The sequence below is a fragment of the Molothrus aeneus genome, chromosome Z, assembly GCF_037042795.1.
Source record: "Molothrus aeneus isolate 106 chromosome Z, BPBGC_Maene_1.0, whole genome shotgun sequence".
NCBI classification, from domain to species: domain Eukaryota; kingdom Metazoa; phylum Chordata; class Aves; order Passeriformes; family Icteridae; genus Molothrus; species Molothrus aeneus.
In genome coordinates this window covers 1,870,294-1,897,408 of record NC_089680.1, presented here as the reverse complement: position 1 = coordinate 1,897,408, position 27,115 = coordinate 1,870,294, and the positions used below count along the sequence as shown (strand labels likewise).

General features: G+C 44.4%; 1 protein-coding gene across 1 annotated transcript in view; it reads right to left on the bottom strand.

The window, feature by feature from the left end:
* The window catches only part of LOXHD1 (lipoxygenase homology PLAT domains 1), a 79,404-nt gene that overhangs the window by 42,094 nt on the left and 10,195 nt on the right, over positions 1 to 27,115 (bottom strand). Inside the window, exons 10-16 of the mRNA XM_066569354.1 lie at positions 21,876 to 22,057; positions 16,443 to 16,559; positions 11,899 to 12,061; positions 8,945 to 9,099; positions 7,955 to 8,164; positions 5,810 to 5,933; positions 2,021 to 2,229 (exon numbers count right to left, since the gene is read on the bottom strand). Coding sequence (XP_066425451.1) covers positions 2,021 to 2,229; positions 5,810 to 5,933; positions 7,955 to 8,164; positions 8,945 to 9,099; positions 11,899 to 12,061; positions 16,443 to 16,559; positions 21,876 to 22,057 — 1,160 coding nt within the window. The remainder of the gene's footprint in view (positions 1 to 2,020; positions 2,230 to 5,809; positions 5,934 to 7,954; positions 8,165 to 8,944; positions 9,100 to 11,898; positions 12,062 to 16,442; positions 16,560 to 21,875; positions 22,058 to 27,115) is intronic.

Sequence of the window (27,115 nt, the reverse complement as noted above, 5' to 3'; positions counted from 1 at the left end):
TTTCATGTCAGAGTGTCTATTGAAGTCCACCAGTAGTAAATATTATATCTGTAGGCTTACAAGAGAGGAATAAATGGGCCGCTTTCAAACTACTTCATGTTCCACTGTTTCTGCTCTCAGTGGAGTGCATTTGTAGCAGGTGCATAATACCAAACTAGGAGTAGAATCACACAGTAAATCTCACCACCCTGCTAAATGTACAGTCTGCTGCCTGGGTTATGCAGAGGGCTCCTGGAAACTTAATCCTCATACTACGCTGTTTTCACATGGTAACTCACACTCAGAACTTTTCACCTTCTACACAAACAGACAAATGCCAAAACCCAAGAATGAACTGTTCCTCACTTTCCCCCCAAGTAGATAACTAGCAATTTTCTGCAATGTCCCCGAACACTGCAATTTTCTAGAAGGAAAACGCGTACTGGTGCCATGGCAACCACGGCAGACTAGCACATCAATGTCATCCCTGGGACATGGATCCAAAAGAAGGGACCTTCCGAGCTGGGGGCACTGCATGAGGGAAGGCAGAAGGCCAGGAGCAGGTGGCTCCTTCAGCTGCGAGCTGGGGAGTCACAAACCAGAAGGGAACAGGGAGCCAGGGGTGAGGCAGCAGGCTGGTGAGATCACTGAGTACAGGGGTGAAAGAGTCAGAGGAACATCACCAGCCTGAAAGATATATGTTACTTCTTTTTCTAGCTCTCTACATTTTATTTGCAACCTTTTATCTTCTTTCCCATTTGTATTCCCCTTCAAATTAATTTTTGCTTTGCTTCTGCCTATTTCAAAGTGTCTTCTCCTACTTCTATTTTCTACCCATTCCCTACCCTATTCACTGTATCTTTTCCAGCATCCCTTTATATTTCTTTCTTCAGACTGTTCTTTCTGTCTCTCTGACCCTGAGGGGTGACACTGTTATTTTCCTCCCTCTCTGTCCCACTCCATGGCTGTTTCCCTGTGTGCACAATGTAGAAGAGAAGGATTGATGCACTTGCTTCACTATAAAAAGTTTGACCTCAAGATGGGCCAGACAGAAAGTGCCACTGATACACATAATAACTGGCAGTGCGTTAAGAAAATGGCTTGATAACAAACTCAAATCTGATACAGAAATTTCTCAAGATGTCAGAATTCATTGCTTGAGTGAAAGTCAGTGTGAGTGACAGTCCCTCAGCTGCAACAGCAGGACATACAGACGCAAAGATTTTCTTATTAGTTAGGATTTCTCTTTTTTTCTTGTCTCCTTCCCATTATACAGGCACACACATCAACAGATAGGATTACTTCCACAAGTAATTACTTCCACATGTGGTAAAAACAAAATTAAATAGGCTCCTAGAGTCCTACTTGAGGGGCTGAAGCAAGCTTTAAGGAGGTGGAACTGCCATATGAAACAAGAATGATGTACACAAATGCTCTGGAATATTCATGCCAAGTTTAAGCCCAGTGATGGAAACTCTATGCAAATTGTGTCTCCCTGAGCCATAACAGAAAAAATGGTTCCTGTACCGAAATCTATTTGAGCACATTACTTACAAATTATGATTAATTTTCTTCTCTAAGTCTGTGTCCTCCAAGCTGTGAAAACAATTTTCCTGTTTATCTGGGAAATTATACAAGATGTGTTTCTCACAATTTATGAAACCCTATTGGAAGTAGTGAAAAAAATCAACTAGGAATAAGACCAATGAAGAACTGCATCCTGGGAAGCTTCACTGCATCTGGCAATAGCAGGGATTGAGTAAGAAAAAGCAGTGCCAGGGATGGGACAAAACTGGGACGTGTTATAACTTCTTTACAATTCACAATTATCTTCCGCTTCAGGAGGATCCTGGTTTTATGCAAAGTAAAGCATACTTATTTACAGGTTCAGAGGCATGCAAAATCTCATCAGCAAAGTCTTGTTTACATTCCTTTTAGACCCAAGAGCCTTTCCTCCACTGCTAAGAGTAACAGAACCACGTGCTTTATTTGGCCACGTATTTCATACGCCTCCAGTGCTCGCGCTACGTTCACAACATACCTCCACTTTTTTGATCTCCCCAACGTCTAGGCCCCAAACTGAAAATTTCTCCACAGAGCCATCTGCAAATTCGTCCTTTCCTTCTGGGAGATCCAGCCACAGCCTCTCAGTCTGCACCTTCTGCGGGCCCATGATGATGATGAACACACGGCTGTCGGTGCTGGAGTCGTACTCCGTGCCCGTCGTGACGGTGATGTGGTACGGGATCACTGCCACACAGAGAGAGGTTTGCTCATCACAAAACCCACACACATATGCACTTGTACCAGACTTGAGAAAACCAGGGTCTCATCCCATCAGGGGGAGCAGCTGTGCATGCCAAATAGGTTCACATCCCATTGAATTCATTTGGAGAAGTGATAACATCATGCTTTGTTGGGCTACAAGTGTGCTTTGGAGACTACTTTCCCACGGCACTCTTGGGACTGAATTCTGCAAGGGTTAATTTCCCCAGACAACCCTACTGGCTTCAAGGAAGTTATAAGTCCAGATTTCTCCCTAATGCATGACGGAATAGCAGAAGGCCTGAATCCTTATTGACACCAAGAGACCTTCCTGAAGATGAGTCTGAGCACCTAAATCTTAAACAGGCTATTAGGCCAAAGTGATCTTACACTCTCTGTTCAATAAAGACAAATAAATCTGTGCTGACTCCAAGGTAAGCCATCACTGACTGAATGTCCCAGAACAACCACAAATGCTCTCGTTTGTGCCTCATTCAAGGATTACTGTGATCTATGGGGCAGCTCAGGCTTTCAGCATCCCTGTACAAACCCAGACAGAAGAGAACAATCCTTGTATTAAAGGTAGGTCACTCAATAATTTTGTGTGTTGCATAATCATTTTGGTTGGGGGAAAAGCCTTCAGGGCAAGGCTTGGTAAAAGAGGAGGTGGTTTTTCTGTGGTTTTCAGAAATTTCAGTTCAGCTGTTAAAAGGGAGGAAGTGCCAGACTGCTTTTCAAGGGCTTTCCAAAAGCTCATTTGGGTAAGCCGAGCAGGCGGTGCAGAATTGGTCGCTGAATACTCGTTTGATTTCTCAGAACATTTGTGCAGGGCTGTTCAAACAGTTCTGACAAGACTCAGAGCTCTGAAACTTGCTTCGTCACAGACTTGAAGCAGTCTGGCTTCATCATCACTTTTCTGATTAAAAATAAAAAAGTTTGTAAGTTGACAAAAAAAAATTGGCTGGTTTTCAAATTACCCAAGATTGACATCTAATTTTGCTTTATGATGACTAACAACATTTTTGAGGTGGAGTTTGTACTAGAAAATATGTACTGTTCACATCAGACTCAGAATACTTTTGCAACATCAGAGAAGGCATAAATTCATGCTGAACAAATTTGTCCTTACCTCTGGACAGAGCAGAACCCAAAAAGATTCGTTCAGCCCCAATTTGAGGATTTTATGTACCAACACAAAAGGACATGATGATTAGGCAAGATTTATTCTCCCATTTATGGTATAATTTACATTCTAGTGGGTATATCAGCACAATGATGCATTTAGCAGGAAAGGGGTTCAGTTGTAGTCAAGGTAGATTTTATAAGAATATATTGAGGGGTCATGTTTAGGACATCTCCAGACTTTTAAATAAAGTATATTTTGAATAGGGACATTTTCTTCCATACAGGTGTTGTCCTGTTCTGCTGTGACAAACTAGGTTCAGAGAACTACCAGCATTTCTAGATAATCCTTAAGCCAAGGATCTTGAAACACCTATAAAAAAGAAATGAGAACTTTGAGTAGCTATAATTTCCCACTTTAAATAATGGATACAGAGTTCCAGAGTAGCTTACTATCAGAGGGCAGGAAACATCCTTTGCTGTTCTTTCCTCTGAAAACTGGAAAAATGGATTCTTAAATTAGTTTATCTTCCCTCCCTGTTCTTTCCCTCTCTATCTGGGACTCATATTTTCCCTTTTTCAAACACAGGAGAAAGTAAAACCTGCAGCAAGTGGCCACAGCAGGACACGACAGGTCCTCCAGCCCACCTCCCCTTGTCCTTGAGAGCCAGCACAGGGTTCAGGCTGCTCAGGGCCACGTGTTCCCCTCTCAGGAGTGTGGGTTTCCTCAGGGATCCATCCATGCCATCTCCAGGCTGCCCTCCAGCATGGGACAAGGTTCCCAGTTCAGATTCCAGCAGCATCCTAGCCAAGAGGACCTTTTCCCTGAGCTCCATCCTCACATCCTGCACCTCCTGCCCCTCGAAGGCATTTGCCAGTTTGATCTCAGCACAGTCAGGACTGGGCTGAGTGACAAAAGTCACTCCCTTTCCCAGCCTACTCCCAGTTCCTGAGTGAACCAGCTGAGCTGGCTTTTTATCCCACTGGGAAGGTGGCTGCCTGGCTCACCCAGTCCATCTTATCTGACATTCCTTCAGGAAATCTGACATTCCTTCAGGAAGCAGCTTCCTTAACGAGGCCATGTCACTGAGCAGAGATAGTGGTGATACCAAAATGCAGGACTCAGGGAAAAAAGACCACCCTGGCACAATGGGGACAATGGGAACTGCTCTCCTAGCTCTGCTGGAGAGGAGCTCTCCAGGGAAATGATGATATTTCACCCATTATTTGTGAAACTACACGGAATGCCAACGTGGCAGATGTTATCCATTGTCGCAGCACACAAGTAATATCAGAAGGAACATGGAAATCACTTTTTTTTTTTTTTAATTTGAACACAATGTGGGATTACAAAAGAAGGGCTGCCCCAAGACACATGGGTTGCAGGCCAGGTTTAGCAATGTGCAGCATTAAGTCAGCCTCCAAGTGAAAGGTGTGGGATGGGCAACCCAGATATCACACCTCAGGCTACTGGGCATCAGAGGAGCTGCAAACTACCTTGTGACCACCTCTGGGCTCTGTGTGAGTCCCCCTGGAGAGCTATCTTTAACTCCTAAGGAAAATGACATAATTTTCACTTCATTTACCATGGAAGCTTAAAGATAAATTTAATCATTTTGCGCTTGCAAAAAAAATTAAAAGCACATAGACAGACAGTAAATGTGATGCAGCTGCTGCTCAGTCAATAAAACACAGTATTGTAATCACACGTCTAAAATCTTAATCTAAAGCTAAAGGGCTTCATGTAGAATATCAAAGAACTGTAGTTTCAATTTAGCTCATAAGTCATTGTCCTGGAACACCGAGGTAGTCATAAAAAGGGTATATAAATCATGGAATCATAGAAAAACAAGGTTGGAAGGGTCCTTAAAGTTCATCTCTTTCCAACCCCCCTGCCATGGGCAGGGACACCCTCCACTAGACCCACAGGACAGCTGTTGTGATGCACACTATGTGTGGTAAGGAAAAAGAAACCTAAAAAGTTCTAAAAATAAATCACACCTAAATTCAAATTAAATAACATTTCATCCTGAAATGCCATCTCAATTAAGTCAAACAAACAGTTTGGAAACACTAGATTTTCTGTGAATTTCATGACTTATCCCACTTTTGAGGTCAGAGAGCTGCAGGAAAAGCAGCAAACACAGAAACACAAGTCCTGATCCAGCCTTTCCCAAAGCAGTCATAGCACAAGGAAAGGAGTAATAATTTGTTGTTCTGCCTCTCCTGGCTCTTCAACAGGATGAACACAACCTCTTAAGCACTGCAAACACAGAAACACAAGCCCTGATCCAGCCTTTCCCAAAGCAGTCACAGCACAAGGAAAGAGAAATAATTGTTCTGCCTCTCCTGACTCTTCAGCAGGATAAACACAACCTCTTAAGCACTGAAAGCCAGAAGCACATGGATGTATGCAACCAAACATTCAGGCACGGCCACTCACGTGAGCCTTCCTCTGCTGCCTTGACCAGGCTGGATTTTTTGGGCTCCTTCTGGTTGGCATTGCTGTCCTGGCTGGACACACTGAGAGAGGAGCCGTCCAGGCTGTTCCGCTCGCCGTTGTAGCTCTGTGTGGGAGATGTTTGGGAAAGTAATGAGGCTGAGTGCTCGTGGCGTCCCCTGTTCAGATGTGCCTCCAAGAACATGAGAAGAAATGCCTCTAGTCCTCCAGGTACATTTTTGGTCAGTGTAGCTCGAATAAATGTGACTTGTATTGTACTGGTGAATTTTCATTTACTTCATTGGTAACCCTGGCAGGCCATTTTGGATGTGTGTTACATTAAAAGAAAATATAATAGACATGAGGGTCTTGTGAGTTGTGACCTTTTCTGTGCTACCTGTCTGAAATTGTCTGAGGTTGTCTGAAATTCAGATCAATGGAGCAGTGCCAGAGCTCAGAGAATCATAGAAGGGACCTTAAAGGCCATCTTGTTCCAAGCCCCCATGGGCAGGGACACCTCCCACTGTCCCAGGCTGCTCCAAGCCCCATCCAATCTGACCTTGGACACTGCCAGGGATCCAGGGGCAGCCACAGCTGCTCTGGGCATCCTCAGGACCTCCCCACCCTCAGAGGGAAGAATTTTTTCCTAATATGAAATCTAAACCTATTCTCTTTCAATCTGAACCCATACCCCTCATGTCCCATCACTCCAGGCCCTTTTAAATTGTCTCTCTCCATTTTTCTTGTCAGCTCTCTTCAGGTACTGGAAAGCCACAATTGGGTCACCCCAAAGCTGCCTCTTCTGCAGGCTGAACAGTCCCAATTCTCTCAGCAGAGCTGCTCCATCCCTCTGATCACATTGCTGCCTCCTCTGGATTCCCTCCAGCAGCTCCAGCTCCTTGTGCTGCTGGAGCCAGGGCTGGGGCAGCTCTGCAGGTGGGCTCTCACCTGAGCCCAGGGGCACAGGGGCAGGATCCCCCCTGCCCTGCTGCCCACGCTGGGGCTCAGCCCAGGGCCTGCTCTCACCCACAGCACCCCCAGCTCCTTCTCCCAGGGCTGCTCATTAGGTACAGGTCAAATATCACAAGAGGCAGAGTACTGCAAACCTGAGTGATGTGAAACACTGGCTGTGTTTGAAGAGTTGCTGGCAATGCATTTGGTGTCATTCTCCAATAAATGTGAAGCTTTTGTAAAAAAACAGATGTGAGGCTAATGTCAAATAATTATTTGACAGTATGAGGCACACTGTCAAATAATAAAAAAAAAAAGAGCGATTAGTTTTTCCTCATTATGAATTGATATAAGCAACAGGGCAAGGCTGTCCACGAGCACTGATAGGGTTGTGTGCTGCAGTTTTATGAGGCAGCATAAGGCAACACTCATCCATGGTGTAACTCCTCTTACATCCACTCTGCTGCTTTCAGAACGAGTCCAGGACAATTCCACTGATGATCACTTTAGTGGTAACTGTCACTTACAGCGTACTTTGCAAAGTGGACTCCTTAAATAAAATGAACTTATAATCAGCTGCTTTATTATGTCTCACTGTATAGAAGTAAGAGAAGTCTATTAATCTTGTTTGCTAATTTTAATTAGAGCATGTACCTCAAATTCCAATTAGCTGCACTAGGCTGATAAGCAATAGAGAGCATGCAAGTAGAAAGGACACTTCACTAAAAAATGTTTGGTGCTTTGAGTGGTAGCAAAGGGACCTGGCTTTTATGTCAGGCAATGGTGAAACAGGGATCTGAAAAACACAAACACCCAGTCCAAGTGAGGATGAAGTCAAAGGACCCAATACTCTGGTTGGAGGACTTTGAATAGTGGGACCCACTAATCACCTGCTTTGGGGGCATGGCAAGGACAGCAGCAGGGAAATGCTGTATATCAGCAAGGTAGTGAACTCTCATCTGAAGTGTTCCACTTACACTCCTTGATTTTTCTGCTGAAATTGCAAATTACAGAGCTAGTGACAATGGGCTGAGAGTGGCCTTACTTTCAGACTTTCTCGTCTGAAAATCAGAAATTCATTTTGGATAAGCCAAAAGCCTTCTGAGTCCCTAATGAGCTGCCTTGGACTTCCACCAGATATTCAAGAATTTTATTGGTATGAGTAGCAGTGGAATCTGCTGTGAGCCATAACTGTACCTGTTCATAAAGTGTCCGCTCTATCTTTTTGTCCTCTTTCTTTTTAGAGAGCCAGCGCTCGCATAGGAAAACGAATGATTCCTCTGTGGTTTCATCCAGAATCTCCACTTTTTCCAAAAACCAGTCAGGGCTGAACATGCTATTGTCGTGGCGAATCTTGATCTTGTATATAATGCCAAGGTCCACAGCCTGTATTGTGAACGTGTCCTCCTGCAGGGTGTTCAAGAGCAGTGGATTCTGTTAACAAACTCTCAACAGATCATCTACCGGAAAACGGCAAAAAAAGGGAGGCTACAGAACACATATGTTTAAATTCCATATTGCTGGATGGCATTTGGCTAAAAGCTTTGCAGAAGTCTACTGAGGCATATCTGTAAGCTAAAACTGTTCTTCAGGGAAATGTTTTAAAGCCTGCTTCTGCTAGAAGGGGAGCTGCAAGAAACACCACTTTTTCAACCAGTTAGAATATTGAAATCCCAGGAGATTTTTAAGTATACTTCCCTTTCTAATCCAGTTAGATTTGCATGAACAATCCAGATAAGTCAATCCTTGCCACCATTTTATCCAAGTGACCCATGGGATGGCCACAGAACATCACTTTTGGTGTTGCTTTCCCAGATACAGCTGAAGTTTAGGTCCCATCAATTTACCAAGTTTTGTGGTGAATTCCAGCATGTACTGTGTACATGCAAGTCAGTTGCACAGGGACTGTGGGAATCTGCAGCTCACAGCTCAAGCCAGTTTCCATGACCAAGCTCATAATTTGTCCATCAGTGACTTCATAGGAACATCTGCCTGTTTGTTGCAGTGCCTGTCAGCTGTAATACCCAGCTGACAATCCATACAAAGCATTTTAAGAGGTAATGAATGTGGTAAATGGAATCAATCAATTCATCCCTCATAGGAAAACTCAGCCTATAAAGGCAGTCATTGACTTGACAGATTGAAGACTGAGAAACAGAAAGTGTCATTAACCCTTCACATTTGTACCTGTCCTCTTTCAAACTTGTTGAAGTTTGTTTCGGATTTGCTGAGTTTTCTCTCTCCCATGTCCCCCATGTCTCCATAGATATTTAGGAAGACATTGGCATCAGTCCCAGCACCGTAGATATCCCCAGTGAACACACTGATCTTGTAGGTGTGAACTGCAGAAAGAAACAAGAGATGATTTCTGGTCAGATGAAATATTAAGATCCTTGTTAGGCACTGAATTTACCTAAGAAAATGTGCCCCAGGTTTTCTGCTTGTCACTTGTAGAGGTATTAAACCCCATATGGTTTCTCTTTGAGGTTTCCAATCCACAGACTGGAGAATCCCTGGGCTGACATTTGCTGGTTTTCCTTTTCTCCATCTAATCAATGCCTGTACGTTGCTTTGATCACACAGCTCACGGTTAAAAATGCAAAGAATCATTATGGCCATTACGGGATGGGAAGTCGATAGAGGTGAGGGAGCTCAGCACCTTCTCATACAGAGACTCCAGGGACACAGATCTGAGAACAAGCCATTCAGAGCTGTGAATCCTTAATACTCCATCTTCCATAAACAAAGACTGGGAATTCAGATGTGCAATTACTACAGGAGTTAATGGCATGTATCTCTACAAATTCCCCATACAGACAGAGAACAGGTTTCTGGGTCCTTTTGCTGAGAGAGTATTTAATTAAGGAAGGGCTGGAGCTGTGCTGTTTAAGTACCCTTTCTCTTTAGCTTGCTCAATGATGAGACAATAAAACCTCATCAAGCCTTTAGTAATGTGCTTTACTAAACCTGTTAAATACTCCTATTTTTATTTTGCTACTCTTCTCCCAATTATATGGGGAAAACAAACAGTTACTGAAAGCATCCTCTCCAGGAAAACAGTGAGGGTCTGTACAAGTCTCTGATTACCCTGGTGGCATATGAGCCATGGAGAATGCCTCCCTGCAAATCCCAGGGCAATGTAAACGAGCAAGAGGCACAAAGTCTTAGTTAGGATTCTGTGTACGTTAACAGTGTTGAAGAAAATTGCTATATTGTCTTTTTCTTCTTTCACAGTAAAACAGACCCTATTCTGCTTTGTGATCCATGAAAGATTTCCATTGATTTCTCTGAGAAATGGATCAGAGTCACCACCTGAGAACATCCACCAGGACTATGTGCAGTGCTGGATTTTCTGGTTTGCCTCCTCACATATGTCCTACAGAGCTACAGCTCCATATTTGAGAGGCAGCTGTTACTTTAATAATGAAGGAAGCAATGCATATTGTCTCATTAGTCAATGCATCCCTCCTTGGCCTTTGCTTGCTAGTTCTAGAGACCTTGAGGACTAAAACACAGCGTATTATTAAAAAAAGATGATCCTCAGAATACCACGAACTGATTTTCCATCAGCTGATTTTCCATTTACACCATGTTGCTGCCCAAGATGTATGAGGACTCACAGACATGCAGAAGATTTAATCCTTGTCCCAGATATTTCATATCTAAAGCAGAAGTTCCCAAACTTAGGCTTAGCTCCATGCCAGAAGAAACTTTCAACAATCCAAAACATTCTATTCCGTAGATTGTAAAATTTGTTTCAAGGCTTTGCCTTCAGAGGGAAAAGTGAGTCACGTAGGTTAATTAACAAATGGTAACTGATCCAAGGTAAAGCAACAGAAATTAACAAGTTAAGGAAAATGTCATGCAGGCATCTAGATATCATAGAATTGTTGAATCATCAATTTGTTTGGGTTGGAAGAGACCTTTAAAGGCCGCCTTGTCCAACCCACTTGCCATGGTTAGTGACACCCTCCACAGGGGATCAACCTGCTTTATCAGAGCCTCCTCCAACCTGAGCTCAAATGTTTCCAGGAATGGGTCATTCACCACTACTCTGAGCCACCCTTGCCAGTGTTTTCCCACTTAGTTATTGATTTTAAAATTGTCTTTAAAATCAATTAAAGACAACTGATTTTAAAGACAATTTTAAAATCAATGACTAAGCGGGAAAACTTAGTCTTTCCCACTTAGTTTGTAGGGAAAATGCAGGAAAAGAAATCTCCCATAAGCTACCAGGAAGGAGGACACCAGTCTTCCTTCCAGCGAGGCACCTCTTCCCTTGGCAATGGAAAACAATCCACATTAATTCCACCCTGACAACGTTCTACAGTAAATGCAAGTCAGACTCTGAAAGAAAAGAAGCAGTGACAGAACTTATTTTCTCAGTTGAATCATCTTGTTTCCAGATGCAAGAACCAAGAATGAAAATGGCAGCTGAATTCCTTTTGCTCTGCTCAGGATGAGGAAGTTCATGACCTCTCTCAAGGACATAATGAGCTCTGGGTGAGAAAAGGAGATTGTTTTTCTAGAGGAAAAAGAGGTACAAGCAGCTGGCCATATGGTGACTTAGGGGTGAAATTTCAGTTCTTTTTCATTTACTTCAGCTCCCAGTAATGCCACACACTGAATGTCACCACTTTGTAAGAAAAACTCAGAGCTGAACAAGAATTTTTTCTCCTCTTGAGAGGCACTTTAATGAGGTGAAGGTGGCTGCAATGACCCAGGTTTTAAAGGTTATGCATGTGTACCTGAAGGGTAGCAGGCAAAACAACTTTGGGAGGAAAGAGGAGCATTAATTAGACTCATAGGATGGGAAAGGAAGAGGCAGAGTGCACAGGACAGGCGAAGTTGGGCAAAGGAGTGAAGAGGTCAACGCTGCCTGGAAGACAAGAATTTTGTTAGGCATCAGAGGAGATATGGAAACTATGGGTATGGAAGGGTGTCTGTGACAGGTTCTTAAAAGCCCCAGAGGAATATAATGACATTATTGCACAGAAGTGCCCCAGGTGTGAGAGAGGCAGAGAACAGGAAGGGAAAGAGAAGTGAACAGTGGTACCAGCCTGGCACTGAACCACACATCCAAATGTTTTCCTTCAAAAAACCAGACAAATCATCCCTACGTACTCCTAGGATTATATTACCTTCTAAAGGTTCTTCAACTTCTTCCTCTATCTGCTTGAGTGTCCCATCCTTCATGAGCTTTTCAGTAAAAATATCAGATGGCACCAGTTCTCTGACAGTCTCACCATCATCTTCAGACTTTGCAAGCCATCTTTCACATGGAAATGTGACAGTTTCCGAGCCCTGGAGTCAACATGACAGAGGAAATCTCTTCAAAACAACATGAACACACATTAGCATTTCCCTTTGAAAACACTCTGACATGCATAGTACACAGAAATGTATTTCCTCCAGAGAGAGGACATCTGAGGGCTCTCAGAAGAAGCACTGAGCATGCAGCAGAAAACAGGATTCCCAGTGGGTGTGTGAGAGTGGCTGCATGATCCAGCAGATCTCTGCCCTTCCCAGTATTAAAACTTGTAAATTCCTAACCAGGACTGCACCATTCCTGCTGAAGCTGTGCTTTACTGAGACTTTGCAATTCCTCTTCAACCCTTATTCAGGCAGCATTTTCTTTGAAGCCAGTAGGGTTTGGTTTTTTTTTGTTTTTTTTTTCCCCTGAGCTCAATACTTCATGATTTCGCCTGTAATTCGGTGACTCAAGCTGGGTTCCAGGCAATTCCCATACATGCAATAAGAGGAGAAAAATAATAACTTAATTTTTGATCTTTTCTTTTGACTTCACTTTGGTGGAAACAAATATGATTTATATCATCAAACAGACGAAAACAATAGAACATGTGTTTTCCACTTGGTAAACAAAATTAATCCCAGACTATTCATTAAGAACAGACTCCCATAAGGCCTCCAAGATGGTAAGATGCAGGCAGCTTTTCTGCTGGGCACCCCAGGCTATGACTCCATGAAGAGAGGAGCATGAGCCACCATGCAAGACACAGAGGCCACAAGTCTGAACAAAAAAAAAAAAAAAAAAAAAAGAAGTTAGTTTTAATCTGACAGTAAATAAATACAGAAAAAGGCCCTTTTCTTTACTGACAAGCTCATAATTTATCTCTTACCCTTCACAGGGACTTTCTGCTCTTTCCAGCATACTGTGTGGCATCACTTTCATATATAACATACCAGTGGAGGTTAACAGAATCCCAGAGGGGGTTTTTTGGGCTGGAAGGGACCTTAAAGATCATCTGGTTCCAAGGCCCCTGCCATGGGCAGGGACACCTTCCACTATCCCAGGGTGCTCCAAGCCCTGTCCAGCCTGTCCTTGGACATTCCCAGGGATCCAGGGGCAGCCACAGCTGCTCTGAGAGACCTGGGCATCCCCACCCCCACAGTCAAGAATTTCCATCTAATATCTGATACCCTGCCCTCTGTCAATCTGAAGCCATTTTCCCTTATCCTGTCCCTCCATCTCTTGTCCAAAATCCCTCGCCAGCTCTCTTGTAGACACTCTTTATGAATAATTTCCACCTTAATTACCCTGCTGTGATTACTTACGAAACCAATACAGGGCCCTTTTTCACTACTTTTTCTATTTAAATATTAAATATTGATACACGGCAAGGGAAGGGAATAGATCTCACTGTAGCACTCCTGAGCATTGTTGTGACTGTGTGTTACAGCCTGGAACTGCAGATCCTGCCCTCCCTGACACCATCACTGGGGACGAACAGCTTGTGCACCCAGGAGCAGATGAGCACTCTGATCACAGCCAGCCTGGAATGAACAGGTCACAGTGTCACCACCCAGAGATCCCAGGGAAGCTGGGAAGCAGAGCCCCTCCAAGGGGCTTGTGTGACTGCAGCAGAGTCACACTTTGAGTACACACAGCCCAAATCTTCTGCTGCTAATGAAAGACCATTTCTCCTCCCCTCTGCTGCTCCCTGCAGCGCTGCAGTTTAACCCCAGACAGAGATGTTTAACTCCAGGAGGAGGTTTGGAGCATGGCATACAAAATGGTGTCAAAGAAAACCGGCAGCACTTCAGGTGATTTCACATCTTTTACTTTCAAGTGTTATTTGTGCTACACAAGCAGAATACAGCACCTAATAATTCCTGCCTCCTCATTTCTGCACTGGCTGTCTGACCACTTAACCTGTATTATCTGACTGTACGCCAAGCTGATGAACAGTGCTTATCTCCACACCTGCAGGCTGGGAAGAGAGGGCTTTCCAGAACGATGCTTCAGTGCTGAAACTCTCTCCTCCTGATAGAGATCCCACTTCAGTCACATTTCTCACTGAAGCTTTCAACAGCTCCTGAGCATTCATACTGCTGGCTGTATGGGCCATTGATGCAAATACTGTTTATTTGGTAACAAGATATCTAGGGACTGGAGTGACAGCACAGTGGGGCATAATGTGCACTTACTGCAAGAGTTAATTGTCTCATTATTGATAATCACCATGCCATTGCCACGGTTTTTATTGGGGTTTCCCTGTTAGTGATTGTATTAATATTTAAGCCAGGTAAAGTGCCCTGGTTTATGTTACCAGCAGTAAAATCCTCTTGCAGCCCTGAACAGAATTTGTTAGAGTCTGAGTCTGGACCTAAGCTAGAAGCAGGGTTTGATACTGTACTAAAAGTCAGTGCTTTTCCCCTTCTCCAAGTTGTAACAAATGAAATATAATTATCAAATATAATTGGCATGCCAAGACGGTTCTTTCAGTACGCAACAATCCTAGTTTCCTACCCAAGTGCTTTCAATTTAATCTGAAAAGTTACTGACCTCATTTTTTCTTTTGCAGCTCTACAGATACATCTAGACACATCTTAGCAGTCTAATCAGGTAGCAGATCTTTTAGAAGCACTGGCAGCATATTGCTATCCTGTGGCAGGTCATAATATCCTGCGGCTGATCAGCGGCATCATGCAGCGCTCTGCTTTCTTCTTTTTTTTCCCATGCCATAATCAAAAGATCAGCAGAATTGTAAATCTCTCCATTCCCAAGTCGTTCAGGGCTTTCCTCCCTTCCTCCCTCCTCAGGTTCCTCCCCACCTTCAGAGCTGCTGCAGTGACTGAGGAGGGGCTGCAGCCCCGGGACCCTCTCTTGGCAAGTTGAGGAGCACCCAAGACGGAGCTCTCAGGCACTTCCCAAAGTGCTCAGTTTAAGGCCAGTGTAGAAAGAGGCAGCCCAGGAATCTCTTTTCCCTTGGCTTCCACACATTTGGTTGCCTCCCTCTTCATCTTCTCCAGCTTGTGACCAACAACAACATCTCTGAAAACACTGTATACCTGTTCGTTAACCTAAGCAAGGGATAGGCAATACACTGAGGGTCTGATAATGTCAGATCATCAAAAAGGTGATAAAGAGGAGCAATCCGAGGGTATTGGCTTGTGAAGGGTGCTTGATCAGGAGGATGGAAATGGGAGAAGAAGAGAGATCTTCTCACTCTGCACAACTCCCTGACAGGAGGTTGGAGCCAGGTGGAGATCGGGCTCTGCTCCTGGGGAACAAGGGACTGGAGGAGTGGAAACAGCCTCAAGGTGCACCAGGGAAGATTTACACTGGATATTGGGAAAAATTTCTTCCCAGAAAGGGCTGTCCAGCCCTGGCAGAGATGGCCAGGGCAGTAGAGAAGTCCCCATTCCTGTAGATTTAAAAGCCATGTGGATGTGGCACTTGGGGACATGGGTCAGTGGTGTCCTTGGCAGTGCTGGGGGAATGGTTGGACTCGATGGTCTTGGAGTTCTTTTTCAACCTAAACAATCCCAGAAACTATTCTATGGTGAGGAGGGTTCAAGGAAGAAGACCTGTGAGTTGATTGTGTAGCAAAGAGAATAAAACATATCCTGTAAATTTTGAAGGAGGAAACAAGATGAGAAGTGGGTTCACCATGACTGAACAAACTGTTTCAGATCTTGGCATTAGAAGTCACCTGAGGAGTGGGCAGACCTGAGGGGAGATAAAAGCTGACATCCCTTTGGAATAAGGGGAAAGAGTCCAGGTCTTCCACAATGCAGCTACTGCTCCAATTCTGAGCTGGCCCTGAAGAGGAGGTTTTCTTTTGAACTTCCCCAGTGCCAGATTCATCCCTGTTGCTATAGCCAGCATTTGAAAGCAGGGCTGAGGGACACTTTCTTACGTGGACAGGACCAAGGTGACCAATCTGACTGTACTGTGTTAGTCTTGTTCACATGAACAGCGGAAAATCCTATCATCTAACTTGATTTTTTAGCATGATTCAGGGACTTGCACTGAGAGGCATTTCGCTTGCCTTAATTCTACTGGCTCCTAGTATTTTTTTCTTCCAGGATTAAGGGACTGACAAAATTGTTTCTTGTCGGTGTTTGGCAACGATATTTTTTTTATTTTAAAACAGTACACCCACTTTCCACTCCCTTCCCTGTGATCAAAACAGAAGTACACATGAAAACACGAAGCCTCAGAAAAAGTAATTATTTCAGGGCCTTATCATCAACATTTGAAGAACAAAACATGATAACACACGTTTGTTGTCCCCAGATCCCCAGGCTCCAGCAAGTTTAGCGCGCACTGCTCTTCAGGGAGCCGTTTTTCACTGTTAATCACACTTTGTACACCAGAGATGCAATCTGGGAGATGGAAGTGGCAGCTCCCGGGGATGTGCAGGATTTCAGAGCCTACCTTCCCGTTTGGCAGCAGCCTCCGGATCGTCACACGGTCCAAGTGCCACCCCGAGTTCAGCCCTCCGCCCTTGTGTCCTATGCGAATCTTTTCTATAATGTCACCAACGTCCTCCAGCTGCAGAGAAACAAACAGACAAACAAACAAACAACCACCAAAACTTTCTGAACCCAGAGCAGTCAGAGGACATTTCCTCTGACTGCTCAAGACCCTGGTAGGGGGCTCAGAGACCTTGGCATGGAGTCACAAACACCTGTGGCCTTCGATCTCAGCCCATGGAAGAAGTCACCAACTTTGTGTGACGATTTACAAGCCACAAGGGTTTGAGTAGAATGATAGTGAATTTATCACAGGGTGAGAAAGTAGAATTTTGGGTTTTTTAGAATGAGGGTCCAAGAGTCAAGATGGAGGAATCTGGGTGTGTCCTGTCCTTCTTCTTCTTGTCCTCCATCTTCTGCTGTGATGGTGGCACTTCTGGATTGGTTTAGAGTAGAGACAGACTGTCTTACATAGGTGATAGGTATTGGAAAATTATTGTAAATAAAGTACACATAGCTTTTAGTATAAAAAGCTAACACCACCCCAAGAGTTCCTCAACCCAACCTGCTGGACAGACCTCAGCTGGTCAGAAAGAAAATGTGTTAGATAAGAGAAAATAAATAACCTTGAGAACCACAGCCGAGGAATTCTGACTTCTTATTTGGTCATGGGGCTGGGAAAAAAGACTCTTTAATACCTCGGCAGCCATTTCAGCAACACAATGAACCTGAGACAAAACCAAACAAGCAGAACCCCAAAAAATTTTTAAAAAGGGAAATATTGCAGTGTGAACAACTGGTGGCTTTTCAGACACCACTTCTCTACCTTATTTCATATTTTTCCAGGCTGTTTGAAGTCCCAGGGGAGAAAATGTTAGTGCTGATACATTGTAGGATTATAAAATAAAATCCTAGAATAGGTTTGGTTCAAAGGGACTATAAAGATCAGCCAGTTCCACCCTCCTGCCATGGGCAGGGACATCTTCCATTAGACCAGGGGGTTCCAAACCTTATCCTTGAACTCTTCCAGGGATGCAGCAACCACAGCTTCTCTGCAAAACCTGTGCCAGGGCTCCATCACCTTCACAGGGCAGAATTCCTCCCCAATATCCCATCTAACCCTGCCCTCTGTCAGCTTAATACCATTGACCCTTGTTCTATCTGCCTATATAAAAAACCCCTCACCCTCTTTTATTAAATCCCTTTCAGGCCCTGGCAGGGGCTCTGAGGTGTCCCTGGAGCCTTCTCTTGTGCAGCTCAACAGCCCCAGCTGTGCCAGGCTGGCTCCAGAGCAGAGGGGCTCCAGCCCTGGCAGCATCTCTGTGGCCTCCTCTGGAGTTATGCTCTAATTTGCATTTTGGCTAAAAGTTTTCCCTGGACTTCTGCTCCAAAATGGAGAGAACCTTGCTCTGCACAAATTACCCACCATATGAGAAAGGTCTAGCTGCACAGCAGCAATCCTTCATCTCAGGCTTCTCTGCATGAGTGGGAATGAAAGCTTGGAAATTGTCCCTGTACTTGGCACTGGTGAGGCAGCACCTCCAGTGCTGTGTCCAGTTCTGGATCCCTCAATTCAACAAGGACACTGAGGGGCTGGAGTGTGTCCAGGGCAGGGAACGGAGCTGGGAAGGGGCTGGAGCCCCAGGAGAGGCTGAGGGAGCTGGGCAGGGGCTGAACCTGGAGTAAAGGAGGCTCAGGGGGGCCCTTGTGGCTCTGCACAGCTCCTGACAGGAGGGGACAGCCGGGGGGATCGGGCTGTGCTCCCAGGGAACAGGGACAGGAGGAGGATGCAGTCCGAGGCTGTGGGGAGGTTTAGTTTGGACATTAGGAAGAAATTAATCACAGAAAGGATGATTAGACATTGAAATGGGCTGCCCAGGGAGGTGGTATAGCCCCTGTCCCTGAAGGTATTAAAGGAATGATGGGATGTGGCCCTCAGTGCTCTGGTCTAGTGACAAGGTGGGGACTGGTCACAGGCCAGACTCAATGATCTCAGAAGTCTTTTGCAGCCTAATTGATTCTGTGATTCTATGAAACTGGAATGCAGCTGCATCTTAAATTGCTCTTTTTAAATCACTTTCTTTTTTAAACACTTGTGTGAACTCTCCTAATACTGGAAAAATAACTTTGAAGTTAAAGTACTATACAAAGAGCCTGGCATTTTATATTATCTCTCCTCTTCTGCCACAGAATCCCAATGTCATTCTGAGAAAGCCAACAGGATGATTAGCTTATGAAGTTGCTACTGGATTTTTATGCCTCACCTTATTAATTGAGTAATTTGTTACTAGTCTGCTACTTTTAATTCACTTCCCTTTCAAAGGCTTGAACAGGAAAAATTGAAATTTGCTCCTAAGTATTAGTTTTTGGTTATTCCAGAGCAAACTTTTGTGTAGCTGGCCTTCAAACCTTTGCATGTAGAACACTGAGCTGTCCTTCTGTCCTTGGGGCCTCAGAGTCTGATTTTCTTGGATAGAAAATGGAGCATATCCATTTGCTTCACTGGAGACTGCTCCCTTCTCTCCCCAGCCATACCGAAGCAAAGGCAGCAGCAGTTTTAGAAGGCTCCATAGGTCAGTAGGTCTGCACTACCCAAGGAATCCACACTCTGAACAAACTGGGTTTGACTCCAGCAGCCCTGCTCTGACTTCAGACAGCATAAGATTCACCACAAAATAATTAAACGATCCAAACTCATTTCTAAAACTCACACACATGCACACAAGTATGCATTAGGGGAAAATTATTTTCCCTCTTTTGTCCTGTCCAAATACTCATCTTTCACTGAGACTTTTAATCAATACATAGCAATAAAATGATGCTTGAGCAGTCAAGATCCATGTTAAAGAAGAAGATCCATGTTAAGGAAGACTGCTCTAGGCATCTCCAGCAAATCATCACTTGGAAGCATAGCTAAGAGCAGTCTCTAATCTTTCGTGCCTCTTTTGCAAAATACAAAATGATAGAGGGAGGTAAAGCCACAAAGCAAACAGACAATTCCCAGTTTGTGTTTTCTGAAACCCCCCAAATTGTTTTCAAGGTCTGTTGAACTCCAAATTATGGCCCTACACAAGCAGGTGAAAGAAAAATATATTTTGCTTTGTTCCCATCTCCTGCAGAAAGAGGAACTGGTGAAGTGAGAATGAAGTTTGGGGACAGGTTAATATGATGTTATAAATAGGTAGAACACACTGCATTTTCTCTCACTTAATCTAAGAAAAGTACTGATGTTTCAGATTCCACCAAAATTGAAATAAATTTTATGTAATAAAGACCTTAGCAGAGCACTTGGTTTAAGATTTATACCTGTGGATTAACGCAACCTCTACTATGAAAAATTGTGTGGAAACTCCACTGAAATAAGTCTTATTCTTTGTTTTAAAGGAATCACACTGGGGATTTATTTTATGATTCATGACATACAACAACAATGTGGGCTGCAAGTATTTTAAGAATTGGTTTAAAATTTCCCTTCAATTACAAAAACAAACTAGACTCAAAACAGAGAGAAGATGTAAGAGCCTCTATGAAGTCAGTGTTGGTGCTGTAGCAAGGAAGAAGGGAAGGGAAGGGCATGGAGCAGCATCAACAGGATAAACCAGAGCAGGTCTGCCTGTATTTTTTGCCTCTTACAAATTCTCAGCAATAGGAATATACTGTGAATAGGAATTGCTTAATACTGTGGATGTAAATGAGCTCACTCTTTGATGTGCACGGGTTTACTATTTGCATACAGTTGTGCAAACACTTCAGGAAATACTTGGTAAGATCTTTCAAAAAGTTAGCCTGGGTATTCAAAAATCACATTGTCTACAGGAAAGAAATGGTTTCTCTGCATGAGGACACAGAGGAAAAAGAGTTATGCTTTTAAGTATTGCAAACTGCAAGAGAATCACAGAATCACAGAACTCTCTGAGGTGGAAGGCACCCATAGGGATCAGAGTCCAGCTCCTGCCCTGCACAGACCCCCAGCAATCCCACCCTGAGCATCTCTGGCAGTGCTGTCCAAAGGCTCCTGGAGCTCTGGCAGCCTCAGGGCCGTGCCCATTCCCTGGGGAGCCTGGGCAGTGCCAGCACCCTATGGGGGAGAGCCTTTCCCTGATATCCAACATAAACCTCCCCTTCATGCTGTTTCCTCAAGTCCTGTCTGCCCATGAGAGTGCAGGGATCAGTGCCTGCCCCTCCTCTTCCCCTCATGAGGAAACTGGAATCATGGTGCAGTCTCCCCTCAGTCTCCTCTTCTCCAGCTGAGCAGACCCAGTGCCCTCAGCTGCTCCTCACTCAGCTTCCCCTCAAGGCCCATCACCTCCCTGTGGCTTTCTTTGGTTGCTCTCTAACAGTTCAATGTCTTTTTTTATGCTGTGGCACCCAAAAGTGCCCTCAGCACTTGAGGTGAGGCTGCCCCACCCCAGAGCAGAGCAGCAGAGACCGAGCTGGGTGAGACCAGTGAGGAGCAGAGCAGTGGTGACACATCCTGGTCAGGATTTCCACTCTCACTGTCATTTTGGAAATGACCTCTGGCCCTTCCCCAGCCTGGAAACTCATCCTTGATGCCAATGGAGGTGAGGAGGAGGGAGGAGCAGGGGCTGACATGGCCTTCCTCTTTCAGTAAAGGGCCAGCTACATTTTGTGACCTCCTATTGGAATAAGATCCCAATATTACCGGATGGAATGTGCCTGGGCTCGTCCAGCCCTTGCTGCTTGACCAAAGGCGGCAGCTGTGGTGTTTCACCCCACAGGCCCCTTTGGCTGGCTGGATGCTGCAGCTGGCACTTGGAACAAGTCCAGGCAAGCAGGGAGTTCAGGTTTACCTCTGGTGGAAAGGCTTTAGGCGAGGTGAAGAGGAAAAGGAGACGGATCCTGCCGTAGGGTTTAATCCAGAGTTTTATTCCAGGGTCACAGATCTCTGAGTCTTGTAACAGCTCCAACAGAATGCTGACCGCATGCTCCCGCGTCATTTTAAGCCCGCGGAAAGAGGGAGGGGACGGGGTAAGTGTGCCACCAACAAGGTGGGAGGGGGGCAGTCTCAAGGGACAATGACACCTAGACTGGCCAATGACCCCAAGGCTGAGGGGCATCTTTTGAACTGCACCAACCAGACGAGGCCCTTGCTGGAATGATAAGATTGACGGACAGCACTTAGCAAGGGGGCAAGGTGGAGGGAGGGGAAGGGAGAGGTTGGCACACCTGAGGGACTGGGAAAGGTGAAACAGGATATTGCTTCACACCGCAACAACCTCCTCTACCTTTTCAAGACTCATCTCAGGTATTATTAAAGCACTTTCTGTTGATGAAATAAATTTGGTGGTTTCACAGGTACAAGAATAGAGAGGACTGAGGGTGTCTACTCCTGACCACTGCATGCTCCCCAATGCTCCCCATGCTTCAATCTTACCTCCACGATGAACTGATTCACTGAGTTCCTTTCAAAATACATCCTTTGCTCTCTCTTGTTGAGGCACAGGGATTTTTGCTGAGTGCAAACCCCATCACTTCCATAAAGAACAATGAAGACATCTGCATCCGTGCCAGCTCCAAAAATATCACTGGTGTACACTGTGATCTCGTAAGGAACAACTGGTTTAGGAAATGATAGAAAACAGAAACAAGCCAAAAGGAGTTAGGAGCCAGCATAGCAATGCCCCTAAGGAAAAAAAACCAAAAACTAGCGATACAAAAAATGAGTTCTGAATCTCAACAGTGAAAGAGAAGAAGGTAGCAATCACTTGTGGTCAGTTAAAATATCAAGCTGGTCAGTCCTATGAGAATACAAAGGAATTTCCTTTCTTATGGAAACTCCTTTTCTTAATAAAGCAAATTGACCTTGATATGAGTTGATGTAATGGGTTTTTAGGTTAATCATATGACACTCAATATACTTGCCATCCAAAGTTACTGAAACAAGATTTATTTCAACAGCTCAAGAGTTAAAGCAAAACATGAATTTGAAAATTTTTGAGCATTTAAGAAGATGGATGAAGTTAAGACAACTGGAGGCAGTGAAAAATATTCAAGATAGTCTTACTGATAAAAAAGTCCTAATATTTCCATTACTAAACACAAGACAAAAATCCATCACAAGGAAGTTAATAATTCCTCTGTTCCATTTTTCACTTGGTACCACCTCCCCTGAAACACTGAGGCAAACAGGTTAAATTGCAACCCAAACTCATGGTGAATGCAGAACAGTAATGTTCAAGACCATAAATACTCCCCTATTCTTTTCCTGTGGTTTCTCCAGAATGTCCCATGACCCCAGAATGTGCTGCCTCCTTTTGTTCTATTCTGTCTTCACAGCTTCTCAGTCCTGAGTCCTGCTGGAGTATGACTCAGACTTGCTCAGGAATAAGGCTGACCCAGGAATATGGGAACTGGGGCTCTGTTCCTGGCTCTGCTATGGGCTTGCTGAATATACCCTCAGTTTTCAAGGTGAGATGGTGTTTCAGCTCACAGAGTAAGAAACATAGGTTTAGATGCCTGCTCATCAGACAAGTGTGTGCATCTCCAGATGTCAGCAATAAAATCAATAAAGTGAAGAAACACTTAATCAACGAATGAAGGCACTTTCCCTGGGATTAGCTGAATCATTCCCCATATCCATGACCAAATAACCATCATGGCAATTCAGACACCCCGCTGCCATGAGCCCATGTGATGTCAGGTATGCCAAACTGTATCCTGTCCCAAACTGTGTCCTGTCCCAAACTCCTTTAAATCCTTTCTGAAATCAAAACACCAGGTAAGGCTTGAGCATCACTGAACAGCTCTGCAGGGACCTCTCCTGCCTCAGGAAGAGGCTTTCCCTCAGTCCCACTACCCATAAGCACAGCCTTCAACACCAGGATTCTGCCAGGGCCACAATATTCTCCTGGCCATCCCTCTCTCATTCATCCCTAAAAACTTCATCCTTTCCCATCCCTCACTACAATCTTGTCAGGTGCTTGTCATTCTCACCCTCCTACTCTACCACATCTTCAGTAGTTTTTGATCTTTACATTACAGCAGCTTGCACTGTGTTTCAGACTCAGCATCTCTGTTAGGGTAGGGAGAAGTGTCTCAGCACTACCTCTATTACTGTTGGAGTAACTCTGATTATCCATGTAAGACACTAATCATCCATTAAAAGCTCAGGCGCTCTAAATACAGCTCTCAGGTGGCCACAGACGAAGAAGTGTTCTTCTACAGAGAGTCAGCCTGGAGATACTCAATATTCTTCCTGCCCAACCCAGTGAAATCTGCTCTGCTGTGCTGCAAGTAAACTGGAATAGTTTCTCCAGAATGTAAGAAGAGAGGGAAAAAAAAATCCTGCATACCAAAAATCACACACTATGCATTATGAATTAAAAATTATCCTCTCTGCTGAAGGCTGTAGCACTTGCTCTTGTTGCTTGAATATTAACATCAGCTTAGAAGTGAATCAGCAAAGCAGCGCCCTAACAAGGTCACCAACAGCACAACTTTCAGCTGTCAGATGCCCAATTCATTTACATGGCACTTTTAAAGCTGTATCCCCACAGGGATGATTTTAATTGGACTGTGGATGACATGTTTTCATCGTGAAACAATTCTGGCACGAGTCATCATAAAACAAATCAAGCCAGTTTAGTTACCTCTGGCAAACTGAAACCCACAGGTTAATTGCTAGGAAACCAGAATGTAGTAAACAGCACAGTGGGGATGGTTCAAATGGTGAAAAAGCCTAAGCTGACAGTAGGCCTGGTGCAAAATGTTTGCCAGAGAGACCTGACTGCTTCCAAAGGCTGGATGTGGACTGCTGACAAAAATCAGGATAACACGAACTATGTGCTCAAAGGCACAGCATGCCAGAAGCTCCTACATCATTAAAATATTCAGTATTAATAAATTATATAGCCAATATCTGCATCAAAATATATATTGATTGGGATAACGTGGAAAAAAACAGAAGAGAAGCATGTATTGAGTCTCTGGGTTATAGGCACTCCTATAAAAGGTATCACTGCATCTATTAATCAATTTATTTTTTCAGACACAAAGACATGGAATACTGCATCCAGCTCTGGGGTGCCCAGCTTAAAGAGGACATGGAGCTGCTGGAGGGAGTCCAGAGGAGACCACGGAGATGCTCCAAGAGCTTGAGCTCTGGAGCCAGCCTGGCACAGCTGGGGCTGTTGAGCTGCACAAGAGAAGCTCCAGGGACACCTCAGAGCCCCTGCCAGGGCCTCCAGGGGCTCCAGCAGAGCTGCACAGGGACTGGGGACAAGGCCTGCAGGGACAGCACCCAGGCAATGGCTCCCACTGCCAGAGGGCAGGCACAGATTTTGGGCTCTTGGCAATTAGGAATTGCTGGCTGGGAGGGTGGGCAGACCCTGGCCCAGGGTGCCCAGAGCAGCTGTGGCTGCCCCTGGATCCCTGGCAGTGTCCCAGGCCAGGCTGGATGGGGCTTGGAGCAGCCTGGGACAGTGGAAGGTGTCCCTGCCCATGGCAGGGGGTGGCACTGGATGAGCTTTAAGATCCCTTTCAATTCTGTGAATTTACTTTTTCTTCCATTGGACTGACAAAAGTGCAGATGGGAGCAAAGGGAATCCTTTCTTCTGCTCCAGAGAGTTTGGATGAAGAAGGTTAGACATGAGAAATAAAAATACCTTGATCAAAGAATAGGTGAAGCACAAAGACATGACAATGGCAGATCCTCAGAGAAGAAATTATTTCAGCTTACAGGCTGCAGGGTACAGGGATCTGAACATGGGAGGACCTTCAACATAAACCTTTGTCTTCATAATAAAAAAGAAGGAGGCAAAACAGCTGATGGCCTTCCTTGTGGTTATTCCTACAACTACTTGTTAAAAAGGAAACTGAGGCAGAGAAAAGGAGTTTGGGCAGCTCAAAATTTTGATATCTAAATAAAGAACTGCAGGCAATAAAGCTTTTGATACCTTCAGTGCATGCACTGGGGATTAGTGGAGAAACAGCCTTGGTGTGAAATATTTTAGCTCTTCTTATGAATGACCAGGGAAAAACCTGTCAGGAAATCAACTCCCAGGTGTCAGACCTCATCCCTCATCATTGTGGCATCCAACCCAATGTAAGGAAAAGGCAGTTCTGACAGTACCCCGACGGAGAGCAAAATTCATCACCCACTTGAAATGAAGCAGATCAGAGAGGGACAAGTCAAATACAGTCCCAGGGCTGAACTCTGCACACTGTCAAAGATGCTTAAGAAAGGGGAGAAATGAGAAGGGAGAGGGCTAAAAAGTAAGGAAAATATTTCATTTATTTCAAGAAAACCATGGTGTCTGATGTTCAGTGTTCTGCAAGCAGGAAAAGAAGTTTCAAGAACTAAAGAGTTTGAGTTGCCATAGCAGACTTGAGCTCATACTCAGAAGGAGCTGAGTAGGGGAAATGTTTACCCAAAACATTAATTTGGAGGGGAGTGAAGAGTAAGGAAAAATTGGAGAACACTAAAAAAGGCAGACTGGTGCAACACTTCTAGAAAAGCACCACACTAAAGAAACTCTGGAAGAGGGTCTTTCAGCAAGAGATGAGTGTGCAATGCCAAAGGCACTGGAAGAACTAAGACTTGGAAGCAAAACCAGAGTGTCTGCTTTGGCACCAGAAATGGCAATATTAGAATGGAGCAAGATCAAAGGGAAACTGGAGACAAGAAAGACAGCTTGGAATGAGCAGAGGACTTGGAGGGGATGGGGAAATAGGAAGAAAAAGACAATCATCCACATCCACATGACTTCTAATGATTCTCTGATTTGGCAAATGCAGTAAATGTTAATCTAGAGCACCCAGTGGAACCTTCTTGTAGTAATTTGAATAGCTGGCATGAGATCTACTTTTAAATTTCCCAAAGCCAGTTCAAGTGAGAGGTGAAACCTATAAAACTGCATGAGATAGTGAGATTTTTATCTTCTGTAATGATGAGTGTATCCTGGGGAAATGGCATTCTGCTCACATGGGATGTACTCTATTGTCTGCAGTTCTGCAGGGAAGATAATTCTCTCAATGGCTCCATCATCCTCGGATTTATCCAGCCAGCGGCCACAGGGAAACTTGAGGCACTGTCCCAGGGATGGGGCATCAATCTCCACCCATTCCAGAAACCAGCCAGTTGAATTACCTGTGGTGCAAAGATAACAGTGAATAACCCATGAAGCCTTTGCAGACAACAGCAAATGAATCACTGCACGCCAGACCTCAGAGAAATAAATCTTTCTGTCTTTTGCCAAAGGGAATGTAGAATATATGGAGTAAAGATCATTGGATGCAATTGCCCAGGATTGAGGTAAAATGATTCACATTTCTATAAGTGTCAGGGTAAAGATGTACACGTGGAAATGCTAATTACTGCATCACTTTTATCAATTGGCCTCTGTAATAATAAAGAGCAGCTATCAATAAACCTGTCATTTAATGACCCATAGGGGAAAAGATCCATGCATAGCTCCACTGCCTCCCTTGTTTGTAGCAGATACACAGAATTCTGTCTAAAAAGCAGCCAAGACTTGATGATCAAAATACCACCAAAAACTTAATAAAGAAGTGAAACAAGCCTATGGGTCCCATGCAATAAAAAAAAAAAAAAAGGGGTATGGTGGGTATGGTGGTACCTGTGAAATCTCTCTAAAGATGTGGCTGTAGAAATAT